Genomic DNA, 13,327 nt, shown 5'->3' on the forward strand with positions numbered 1-13,327 from the left:
GATATTTTTTACAACGTGTTTCTAAAAATTAATGAAAAATGCAAATTTTCTCTGCGCAGTCGCATACTAAATTTGTTTAATCAATGAAGCGTGATGACTTATAAATAGATGCACGAGGTGAAAACTATAACCGCGCGAAACCGGGTTGTGACAAAAAAGACCACCACTTCGTAACTCATTTAACATTTATTATATTACAATATAATCATCAATATGACTGAATCATACATTGAGGTAAGTGAAAGTCTACGTCAAATTGATACATAATAGTTGCAAAACCCAACTAAGCCTAGGACCTAGGCCTACCGCTAGGAGGCTAGGCCAGTCCTATAATATAGCCTTGACTAGCACTTGAAATGAAATAGATGTACCAGACCTCGGCAATGTGCCAAACCTCGGCAGGTTGTATTTATATTAGTTATAATTAATTAAATAATTGATATTTTTTGTTTATCTTAACGTATAATATACTTTATTTATAGGTGGTAAATATAAACCACCGATCGTTTACTAGACACCAGCGAAACATGTCTGCCAGTAGCCATAAAAACTGAAACCTGAAAACCGGAAGTGACATTTCAGCAAAATAGACCAATGAGCTAACACGTGACTGTTCCATTTAAAGTTCCAGGGCATGAAAAATTACACACGAGGGACACGTCTGGGATTGAAATAGGCTTCTACTGTAGTGTAGCAACATTCCAGAATATTCCATTTTCAAACCAATGAAAATATAGGGTTTATGAGGGGTGTTAAGATGTTTGGTTGATAATTAATGATATGTGCCAGACTTCGGCACCTAACGGAAATAACTAATTAAATTAAATTATTTGCAATGTTGTTTATTAAATTTTATTCAAAATATAATTGTTGGTAAAATAAATTTAATATTGCTGTTTTTTGACTCATTTATTTCACATCGCGCGTAATTCCAGGGCTTGCTTGGGCAGCGTATGCCGAGGATTGGCACACACATGCCGAGGTTTGGTACATAAATAAAAAACACATTTTTTATTATTGTTTGTTAATTATAAATATTTATTTGATAATTCACACTGTATTTACTACTTATATAAATACTAAAAACTCTACCAAAAAATATTTTGTGATGCTTTTAAAAAATACACGTAAATAACAAATTTCCCTGTAAAACCTGCCGAGGTCTGGTACATCTACCTTATTAGGTTACCTCAAATTACTAGGCCTAGAGGGCTTTTTAAATTTTAGTTTTTATTCAGTAGGCCAACCTAGCTAATAGGAGACCCAGGCCAACATACATTTGTTTGATAATAATGTGATAGGCCTACCTAGGCCTACGCCTAATCTTATTTTTTTTAAAGCTAAATAAGGCCCTAAATGCATATAAATATTTTTATAATAATAATAATCATATAAGTTTAGGCCTAGGCCTAGTAGAGGCCCTAATAACAATTCATTTTTTTTTAATGTTATAGGCCTATATAGTATTAATATAATTAAATGAACAAACCCTTGTTTCAGATTAGGGTGTTCATATGGAAATGTAGCATATGTTTCTTTCCAGAACTAGTTACCGACACTCCATACTACACGATGAAAACTAAATTGTTTTGTATTTAGAAAGGACTAGGCCTATGCCTTACTAAAACACAAAATATAACATTTTGATGGCCATAAAATGTAATTCTCATACGATATTTACAGTACTCGTTATAGAAATTGAATAATGATTTCTATTTTACCACTACAAAACATATGACACAGTCAATTCAAGAGGGCCTGTGAATTTTTTACGGTAGAAAAAGCCCAATACAACAAGTTCAACAAGGTGGCCATTCAGGTCCAACTTGTGCTGGTTGGTCACATGTATTATTGTGTTTAATTGCTGAATTAATAATATTATTTTTATGAATGGTCTTATCTTAATAAATTTTTATTATTTACAGATACCAGATAACAGTAAAGGGTACAACCTTGACATGTTCTGTGTACCAAAACACTATGAACAATATCTAGATTCGGTGCTTATTCCACATGGGGTCATTTCAGACAGGTACGACGGTTTGTTATACTTTGCAGTATTTGATTTTGTACAGATCCGCTGGCCCATGTCCAGTAAAAACCTGTTTTCATTGACATTAAATTGTTCACAGAAAACGTATAACAATTATAGATAAACCAATTCAAGTTTTGTATTGAACCAGGGTTGAGATAACCACTTCTATTCTGGACACACCCTGGTGAATAGTGATTGTTGTGTCAAATTTGTAATAAATTTCAGTCAGTTAAATTTGTACGTTTATCATGCAATTCGTTTATTTTTTAATTATTAAACAAATGTTTTGAATTGTGTAATATATCCATTCTTTTGAAAATAATGCACATCTAGCATAGGTGTTTAGCACCTGTTTGTCTTTCCTTGCCTTTTATTTTGTCTTCTTTGTATTGTATATGGCAGAAAATTGAATAAATAAAAAATAAAAAAATTTAAAAATATCCTCCCTCTTTCTCTCTCTCTCTTGAAACGTTTTGCGTCATTCCGACATTAAACGCTTTCCATGATTTGGTTTCATGTTTTTCTGTTTAAGCAGAATGGTTTGTTATTAAAATATGTCCGACTTTATTGTTCAAATGGTTCAGTTTTAAAATAACATTATATATAAATACATACCTTTTAAATGGTTAGTTAGAATTAATATATGGTAAAGAAGAAGACCAGAGGCATGGCTATAGACATTGTAATATTATTAATTTAATGTGCTCAGTGAAGCTGCTGAGATAATTTGAGAAACAAACATGTACTATTAAATATCATGCTGATGATGCTTATTTTGTAGGTCAGAATATCTGTAGTCATGACAATAACAGTGTGCCATAATGAGGCTGCCCAGTGACCCCTATTGTCTACTACCACACTTCCCATTGACCCCTATTATCTGCTATAATTACCATAAATAATATTGAAATTATCATAATGTGTTCTAACATATTGGTGTATGTGTGCTTTTGTATGTGTGTGTTGATTGTCTAACTGTATCTACACACTTGATTATTGCAAAATAATACAATTTATTTGATAACAGAATGAGATGCATATTTTATTTCTCTTTTATACTTCCTTATACAGTTTATAAAGGTCTGTGCATAATAGTCTGCCTTTCTATTTACTCAATGATATCTTTTTCACCACTTCCTTTTTGTCTTGTTGAATGGTTATTTTGTCTCTTTTCTTTTTTTCATTCATACGCACCCAACAGCGAGTAACTCGCCAATTACAGGATGGATAACTATTTTATAATTTATCGTGCTTATAAACTAAGTCTCATTTGAGGATTAGGAAGTGGAGTTTACAACCCTGTGACGAGGTCAGGATTGAACCCCGAACCTTGGGATTGGAAGGCAAACACATTAACCACCAAGCTACATCTCCACTACTTTGTCCTTTGGGTCACCCCACCCCACTCGTGTATTCTATGTATTTATAAAAATATGTTGATATATGAAGTTTGCAGTATACCATGTATAGTTCTGAAAAAAACTGTTGAGTTTGTCGACATTTCGATCAATATGCTTTGATCATCCTCAATAGTGAGAATGCAAACCTTTAAACAATATATGAAGATATGATCAAGTAAATTCATTAATATACATGACTGCTTTATACAAAATTGAATTCAAAGAAAAATAAAAGTACCTGTATTTGTATTAACGACTGCTTTTTCATGTAGGACGGAGCGTCTTGCTCGTAACATTGTCAAGGACATGGGAGAGGACGAGCTTGTGGTGCTGTGTGTTTTGAAAGGTGGCTACAAGTTCTGTGCCGATCTGCTGGATTACATTAAAGCATTAAATCGAAACTCTGAACGGTCAATCCGAATGTCCGTGGATTTCATCCGATTGAAAAGCTATGAGGTATAGTTGTGTACAACCCCTCCTTTGGGACAACTCTATTCAGGGGACACTTTCCCGTGAAACAAACAAGCAATATATGTTTTAACTCAACCAATCCCTATTCAAGGGACACCCCTATTACTGGGACCTTTGTTTGGTCCTAAAGGTGTCCCCTTAATAGAGCTTCTAATGTATAATGATATTAACAATGTCTCCTATTATACAGCAGTTTGTGACAAGACTTAGGCCATTAGGAACTTATCACACAGTAACTTGAAGGCCTGCTATATTTTAAGTCTATAGTCATAGTCTTAGTATATCTTTATTTGTCCATTTAAAACTTACTCAGAAAAATGAATATACATAATATGAAGAATTAGTCTTTAATCTGTAATTTTAAACAAAGAAACATAAAAGTTCAATTTTTCATCATCTTTTAAATAGTCTACTCACAAATCTGTAATCGGTGTTCAATGTAGTACAGGTCCACTTGGGGCTATTAATAAAACAAGTTTACTTGCCCATGTAATATTAATAAAAATAAATGTGCTTTTTACCTCAAAATAAAATAAACTATGCACTATTTATAAATGAATTTTTCTTAGATATTATAATGTAATTCTTCTTTGAGTTTTAAAAAGAAATCAATGATGTACTTCCTTTGTGCAGTTTACCAGTACCTATAAATCTTGATGATTAAAATTGAAATATGTTTATAATTTCAGAATGATAAATCATCGGGTGATATCCGTGTAATTGGAATTGACTCATTGAGTACGTTGGCTGGAAAGAATGTTTTAATTGTTGAGGTTTGTTGAAAAGGATATATTAAATAAATGCATTTTTTTTTTTGTGAATAAGGATTTGAATTTATATAATTTGTTTTTTATTGTAATTTGTATAGTGTGTCGGTAAAATAATTAAAAAAACATAAGAAATAAAAACGATGATGCCATTTTTCTAAACTAAATTATTGGATGATATTATGGTTTTTATCCATCCAACTATTTTTGTTTACAGGACATTGTAGACACAGGTAGGACAATGAAGAAGCTACTGAAGGTAGTGAATGAGAACAGCCCCAAGAGTGTACAAGTGTGTAGTTTGCTGGTGAAACGTGGCAAAAATGAATACAGGCCGGCATGTAAGTATTCGGGCAAGGAAACTACAAATGTTGGGCAAGGGAAGCTGATAATGGGCCTTACAAACTGTGTTTTTTGGCTTTGAAGTGGGCCTATGTGAGAACCAATAATGTGAGTTGACTTGTGGATGGATCACTTTGGTGTCGGCGTAAATTTACTAGAAATTTGGGTAAGGATTTGTAACATCGTAACCCAAATATAGTTAAATAAAATTATTTGCAAACTAAATGAATGAGTATATCTAAGAATAGCATAAGTCCGTCAATACTATATATAGTTTGGTCTAAATACATCAATGGCGATTATTTTTTTAACGTAAATTTCACAATTGTTTTGTTTTTTCGTAGATATAGGATTTGAAGTTCCAGATAAGTTTGTTGTCGGCTATGCCTTAGATTACAACGAGTACTTTCGCGATTTGAATGTAAGTTTATTTTTGTTTATTTTTTTTAATATGTTTGGTACATCTTTATGTTTATGTATGTATTTATGTATGATATCTACACTCAACACAATATCAAGCAAGCTACTTATAAATCATGAAATTATTTTGTTCATTCAAATCAAAAATTTACTTACTACATGACAGGGGTCAATGTTTGCAATTGCACTTCCTACCATCAAATTTGGAACCAACCCAGTTTCAGGTTTGCTTTATTTTTACTCTACCCAGTATCTTTCAAACATTCTGAATATAATATTTATAGGGTATTACATATCCAGGCATCTAGCTAGGTGTTCATATTCTTCAAAATTCTGCTTATTTTGGGATACTTTTTAGACTTAGAAGCCGTAGGTTACTACAGCCCTGGTATTTTTGTCCTGATTTAATGTGTATATCGATTAGATTTACAGGAGGGTCGCAATAATTGTCCACGATTTATTTTCGGGATCGCGGTAAAACAGATTGTGCATACAGTACTAAAGCAAACCACAGTGCCCCCACTGCTATATTCTGTTTATTCTTCTATATAATATTTATCTGTGAAAATTGCCGTCTATCTGAAACTTAATTTGTTTATTTTAATAACATTGTCATTAAGTGTTTGTTATGGGTTTTACTGTCTGCCATTGGAATTCCCAATGACAGCCCAAAAAAAATTGAAACATTGACTGACTCATTACATTAACTATAGCTTCATTGTGAGAGCTTATAATAGTCATAAAAAAAAAATTTACTTATACAAAAACATTGCTCAGTTTCACATGTGATGTCATTGTATTAGACATAGTTCATCAAAAAAAGAAATAAGAAAGTCTGCTACATATTTGCTTAAAATTCAGATTTACCAATATGGTGATATATGAATTTATTTTTATGAATGTACAGTCGACTCCAATCGAATTCGAAGTCGAAAAATCATTACTGTGTAATTTTTATTTGTAAGTCGAATTTTTCTAAGTAGAAATTTGTCTAAGTCTATGTTTGTTTAAGTCCAAAACACACATTCTTTAGTGATTTATATCATATAAGTCACACGGCAACAACTTGCCAAAAAAGCCGACGAAACATATGTAAGCAGGTTGTATAGCATAGGCGCGCTTCTTTGTATACAATACATATGAAGCTGTCAGCGTTGAGCAGCGTTTTGTGGGTACCTATTTTGTGCTAGACAGAAGGCAATAAACAACGGCCGATAACAAATAAGAAGCGACATGTATTATACGTTTTCTTACTATTGTTACTGTAGTAGCATATTCAATTCAATTCAAAGAACAGCATATGGCTTAAATCATAAATAGAATACACCTTTACCGTTAAAATTTAGGCTTAGCATTTAGTAGGCCTTGCCTTCTAGTCTATGGTAAACAAACTCAATTCAAGGCTCAGCGTGTGGGCCGCAATCGCGAAATACGCCTAGCCATAGCGAGGCTAGTAAGTAGGCCTAGCATTTTTTTTTTTACAAATCCGTAAGTCGAAGTTCGCATTACTTATTTATGCCACTCCTATAAGATTTCAGCGTAGGCCGAGTCAACTGTATTTTTATAATATTATTATATTAGTGTTCTGTGAATCAATGTCTTAGTATTGGTTGTTCATGATAAATGATGTGAAGTAACACTGTTTATATTAGTAGATTAGCCTTCGTTGCAGAATGTGAATCTATACTACTACTAAGTGTTATGTTTACAATGTTTTTACAGAAATTCAGTCACTTGGATACCTTGTCTTTTTATACTCCAGTATGTTCCACTTCAAGAAGTGATTATTGCAATAACGTGTATAGATATCGGCGATGAAAATATTTTGGTGTATATGCCCACCAAGATAGAATGTGTTTCAATTCCTTAGAAGTTCAGTTACACAGATAGTTACCTATTGAAATATTTGATATATGAGGCATGGCACGCTTATAACATTAGAGAATGTAAAATATTTGTATTCTTAACCACTTAACATGTATTTATCTTGTCCTTGCTAATTTTGTTATTCTTCTACTACCCAAAAGTAGCGGGTGTAAATGTTTCAAATTGAAAAGAATGGATGAGTGGATAATCCAACCAATTACATTGTTCTGGGCTGGATCAGAATTACTAAGACTTTGAACCATGTTACATTGAGAGGAGGGAGGGAAACCACACAGTGTTTGTCACATATTCCCTCTAAAGTGTAATACAGTACATTATAAATGATAGTCTAGGAAATACTGACTCTCAAAGAATACATAGATAAATATATTTTGTACTGTAATGTGCTTTTTACAAAACATCATCTCAATGTGCAGTGGACAACTATTTTCCCTAAGGGTCCCTTTGTGAGTACAGCTGCCACCAAACACACCTATTCATCTGTCCACAACAGGGTTTAAGGTGAACAAGTATAGCATGGTAACACACCACTCATGCCAAAAAATGCACTGGTTCCTTTAAAGTGCACACGAGCCAGACACCTACACATTTGAGCATTTCTAATGCCTGTTGAAACCCACACAAATTAAGGCCAATTTAAACAGACAAGCGGTAACAGTAATGAAAATATAGAGTCTATGTACCATTTACACAAAGTGCGGACGGCCGTATCGGACAGGCAGGGCGGCCGGGCATAACAGACAGGTGGAGCAGACGGGTGGTTTCCGCTGAGGATAGATACAGGTTCTATGTGGGACAAGCTACGCGGCTTTCCGCTTATCGTTACCGCTCGTCTGTGTAAATTGGCCTTTAGACTACCTATTCACATACTCACATACACGAATATACTATGATAATTATAAATTTTTTTACAGCATATTTGCATAATAAATGATGAAGGCAAGAAGAAATTTGCTGTTTAAATACAATTACTGATTTCAGCAGACAACAGGGAAAATAATACTTATTGTGAAAAGGGTAATTTTTTTGTAATAGAAACCATTTTGAGTTTCACTTCAGGTTGTATTTTAAATTTTATCTTTTTCAAAAACATGCTACAAAACATAAGCAAAATTATATTATATTTTTCATAGCAAATTTGTATTTACTTTACACATTTCTTAATTAAGTGGTGGTTTTGAAAATAAAGTGAATATTAATAATTTATATACCATATTGGGTATTGGTAAAAAAAAAACTTAAAATTAACATTCTGCAAGTAAATTAACATAGCGGATATGATAAAATAAAAAAGTGAATTATTAATAATTTATACCATATTGGGTTTTGGTAAATTAATCTAGCAGTATTTACTTAACACATTTCTTAATGAAGTGATGGTTTGAAACAGATAAAATAAAAAAGTGAATATTTAATAATAGTTTATACCATATTGGGTTTTGGTAAATAACTTAATATTATTACATTCTGCAAGTAAATTAACCTAGCAGTATTTACTTTACACATTTTTTAATGAAAGTGATGTTTTGAAACAGATAAAATAAAAAAGTGAATATTAATAGTTTATGCCATATTGGGTTTTGGTAATTAACTTAAAATTAACATTCTGAAGTATGTACTATTTTATAATACAGTGAATAGGCAGATTTTTATCAGTAATGTCATAAACAAGCTATTTTTAGCCACCGTCACAAGTAAATGTTGGAACAGCGATCTTTGGCACTAGGGTATTCACAAAAATGGCACCCAACTAAGTTACTAAGTTATAATATTAATACACCAAAACCTGAATATTATCATAAATAACAAATGTTATTCTTATTTAATGATTTGAATAATATTTTCTACCACATTCTGTGTTTTCTACCACATCTTCTTGGTTTCTTTGTATTGATTGAGATCTATCGGCAGAGTACTTAGCAAGTCTGGTAGATTTAAGACTCTTAATCGTCAAGTTCTAATATTTTTAGAGTATAGTACTGAGTGTGTAATAATAAGTGCTGTAGCTAAATTTACATGTATGGGTGTGTGTTTGTGTATTAGTGTGTTGTATGAACCACCAAGGTATAAAGGGTCTTTCACACCTGTTCCGGGACGGTTCCGGTCCGGCGAACCGACCCTTTAGCAAGTTAGACATGTACTGAAATTAAATATTGTCACTTTGTGTGGTGTGCAGTGGTTTTTTAAAATAGTTTTTCACATCTAAAAGCTTTATTTGTATTATATCTGTATTTAAGGTAAAGCAAAGTAAAATATATTCTTCTGTGAAGTAGAAAGTTTTTTAATCGTGAAAAATGTGTTTGAATTTCTGTTGCAGATAGTAAAATAGTTGATAAAATGTTACCTAAGTAGATGGTGCTGTCTAAACCATGGTCTAAGCAGGGAGTTGTTAATTTAGTCCCTGGTCTAAATACCTTATTAGTGGTGCCTTATTAGTTGATTTATATGTTACATCCGTTGATCTAGAATTTCATATGAAGTATTATATCGGCTTACCTGAAATATTAAAGGTGCATTCTCACAGAACTGAAGAACTTTTTTTTTTTAATTATCAAAAATTGTATAAATAGGTGAACATCACATTCTATGAAACAGAACAAGTGTGAACATACCTTTAGGCAGACCGAGAGAGAGTAATAGTTAATAACCGGCCACTTTAAAAATGTTGGCATATTATCTGTCTGTATGTAGGTAGGTAGCTAGCACCAACCTGAATGTCTTTACCAATATTTGCCAAGGGTCACGTTTGCATTGTGTAGTAATGTATCGTGCCTGCTTTTATAGTTCTGAAGTTCATTCACACCACATACAGTACTGTAACTGTATTTTGAACTAATTCAGATCTAAATATCCACATTCCCTCACATGTCTTGATAAAATGTAGTAAATGATTGAATATTTGACAGGGTATGTTGTCTACATAAAATATTGTATTGATTTATGATATATTGTATTGATTGATGATATATTGTATTGATTAATGATATATTGTATTGATTAATGATATATTGTATTGATTAATGATATATTGTTGATTGATTATATATTGTAGATTGATAATGTAATGTATTGATTGATGATCATTCACTGATATTATATTGATTACATTAATGATTGTATGAAGCATGATGGTTATGATATTGGCATTGATGTGTCGATTGACGGTAAATGATTATTATAGTATAAAACTGGTAGAGGAACCCACCAACCAAATCTAATAATGTAATAGTGATACTGCATGTTGTACAGTAAATACAATTTTTAGGAAATGAAATCAAACATACACAGTGTATACTGTATCCAACACAGTGGGTTAAGTAATGTTTATTTGATTATAACATGAGGTACAATGAAGAAAAACTAATAAAATCGTCTGAAAAGGTAAAATATTTGATATTAGTAATTATATAATATTATATATTATAGTATGCTTTCCACTAGGCGAATCAAAAAGCGTCGGTGTTTATGCGCATACGTATCCGTAGTTCAATCTACTTTTTGCGATGCGAAATTAATACAACCAATCAAAGCTGGGAACTGTTGATTTCCTCGAAGATTCGCCTAATGGAAAACAGTCTGATCTGATATTTATTCACCCCAGAGTATAGTACACTAGGTATTAATCTTGAAAGCTTGTGATTGGTCGAATCGCTTTCGTCTTAATGGGAAAAAGTTTTATTTTCCTCGTTTCCTTAAAAAAGAACATTTAACCCCTTTTCGCATTTCCATATAAAAGATGTTGTTTGTGTGACATAAGGGGAATTCCCCTTCACATCCCTATTAGTTTAAGGCCATTTACTTATGCCCCAGGAATGTACGCACGTGTTTATGGTGACTTCAATGACAAACTGATTTAGTTCGTTATTAATGTTTACATTTTATATTAAAGGTGTGTTCACATTAATGATTTGACTATAACGTTGTAAATATGCGTTCACACTTATCACTATAACTCTTACTCTTATAACTTACTTAGTTTATGTTAATGTTCTTTTACCTAATGGTGTAAACCTACTATTACTAGGCCTATATAGTTTTAGATTATTAATTAAGTTAAAGATCCTTCATTATCAACCAAGTTTATCATTATATTTCGCAATAATTTCTATCAGTGCAGAAATTACACAGTAAAATCTATATTGTCACAAAAGTATGAAAATAACCGGTGTGGCAAAACTATTGATATTACGTAATATATCTTACGTTTTTTATGTTTATTTCAGGTTTATTTTACCAATGATTTGTTTGCACTTACTTTCTGGGAAGTCACCAGATACGGTATACGTTTTACTTAGTTTTTGTGTGCCATATTCCGTTAATTGCTCAGAAACCTCAATTACGAACATTAAAAGTAAATTTATCATAATTTCCATTAGGCCTAACATGATAAAGCAACTAATTTATACTTATACATAAATTGTACTATTAAAGTTCAATTTTAATGCCACAAATTGGGTAATATTACTACATTATTATTACCGGTATATTAAGATGTATTGTTTTCATTGAACTGGATAAAGATTTCCATAACAGTGATTGCAAGATGGTTGTTAGGCATGCGTTTCTGTGACGTAATTATTGACTACCAGCATATCCGGTTCGTGGAAGTGATAACATTCTTGAATTGAAACCTGGTCATTCATTATTCAAATATAATTATCGAAATGTATTAATGCAATTGAAAGCAACAAATTCTATTTATATCTGTGATCTATTTTTTAAAAGTTTCCATTCGTAGCTCTCCATCATCCATATCCCACAATGCATCCGATTAAAATGATTCAGTGGATTTCGAACACCCAGCAGACATCTCAACATTATAGGAATCATCGAACGTCACTTGATAACACAAACTAAACATTTTACCTAAAATGGCTGACACGCCTTTGTTAATATCTGGTAAAGTTTTCCAGTAGATGACAGCATTTGCCGAAGCGTTCAGCAAGCCCAAACTGAATGTATAGAAATAGGCAGCAGTTATTTCGAGACAGCGCTCCTCCTCCTCGGGCACCATTGCGTACTGGGTGACGTAAATACGCAGTGTCTCCACAATCCAGGGCATCCAGCAGACGGCATCAGCTACCACGAGCGTCGCGTAAGCTCTCAACACCAATTTGCTTTTTTCGAACTTCTTCCTTCCTATAGCTGCTTTCATATTTTCTTCGTGCTTACGAACTTTGAAAAAGATTAGAGTGTACAGCACAGCTATGATGTCAACAATGAGAAATCCTGCTATCGGGCTTACAGTGTAAGTGACCAGAATGTACGTATCACGGTCAACCGCTAGAAGAATCGTGAACAGTGCCAGAGGAACCACCCAGAGAGCAACAGAGACGCCGTACAGAATCTTTCTTTCTGTCGTTTCGCCGACAGTCTTCGGAAAGTAGAAAACACGATAGGAGCGATCCAGTGCTATGGCAAGATGACAGCATGATGACGTCAAATAGAGACTAAATGTCAACATGGAACTGACATCGTCTTCCAAAACGACCCAAATGGTCAAGATTATTCCCATCAGGATGTCCGCAATGCTCAGGTTCAGAATTAAGATATTTCTCGTTTTCGGCAACTTGTTCTTCTCTCCAGCTTTCTTAAATGTCCTGCCGCCTTTCTTCCAGAATATGGCACCAGAAACGAGTATATTCCCCACGATAGCAACGAACGCAGTTACAACAATATAAATTATGAAAACAATTAGGTGTTTTCTGTTCTTTAGGTTGAACTCGTAGTTTTCCTTACAACCATCCATAGTTAATAATATAGTTCTTTACAGAATCCAGCTTACAACGCAATGTCTTTGGAAGGTATAAGCTTACACTAACTATCAGGTCATGATTAATATTGATTTATATCTTTATTAATCAGGAAATCGAAATTGAAAACCACAACAATGGTTTCTATTGTTTTAAGCATCATCATCGGCACGAAAGAAATACTGTAATTTCTGTTTTAATTTGTATTGATGACTGATTTTGTTTGTTTTTCGTTTTGTATAAACAAAATGA

At 32.8% G+C, this 13,327-nt stretch overlaps 1 protein-coding gene across 2 annotated transcripts; it reads left to right on the plus strand.

Annotated features, from left to right (window-relative positions):
- The first annotated feature begins 111 nt into the window (after positions 1 to 111).
- LOC144841063 (hypoxanthine-guanine phosphoribosyltransferase-like) lies at positions 112 to 10,709 on the plus strand. Of its 2 annotated transcripts, XR_013611985.1 has the most exons (8): positions 112 to 234; positions 1,926 to 2,032; positions 3,708 to 3,891; positions 4,596 to 4,679; positions 4,891 to 5,014; positions 5,360 to 5,436; positions 8,237 to 8,493; positions 8,842 to 10,709. XR_013611985.1 is itself a non-coding variant. In XM_078697238.1 (7 exons), exons 1-7 carry the CDS (start codon positions 214 to 216, stop codon positions 8,282 to 8,284), a joined length of 645 nt encoding a protein of 214 aa, XP_078553364.1. In that variant the 5' UTR covers positions 112 to 213; the 3' UTR covers positions 8,285 to 10,709. The 2 variants fall into 2 exon arrangements, 1 of the variants encoding a protein (XP_078553364.1); XM_078697238.1 differs by having other exon boundaries at positions 8,237 to 10,709.
- Positions 10,710 to 13,327: the final 2,618 nt, after the last annotated feature.

Source organism: Antedon bifida, chromosome 4 (assembly GCF_963402885.1).
Source record: "Antedon bifida chromosome 4, ecAntBifi1.1, whole genome shotgun sequence".
NCBI classification, from domain to species: domain Eukaryota; kingdom Metazoa; phylum Echinodermata; class Crinoidea; order Comatulida; family Antedonidae; genus Antedon; species Antedon bifida.

What these genes read in the sequence shown, in the direction of transcription:
- LOC144841063 (XM_078697238.1), top strand. Translation starts at nt 214, where the DNA reads ATGACTGAATCATACATTGAG. An exon ending in AGAATGTTTTAATTGTTGAG is followed by an intron (nt 4,680 to 4,890) that starts GTTTGTTGAAAA and finishes TTTTGTTTACAG; the next exon opens with GACATTGTAGACACAGGTAG. An exon ending in AGTACTTTCGCGATTTGAAT is followed by an intron (nt 5,437 to 8,236) that starts GTAAGTTTATTT and finishes ATTTTTTTACAG; the next exon opens with CATATTTGCATAATAAATGA.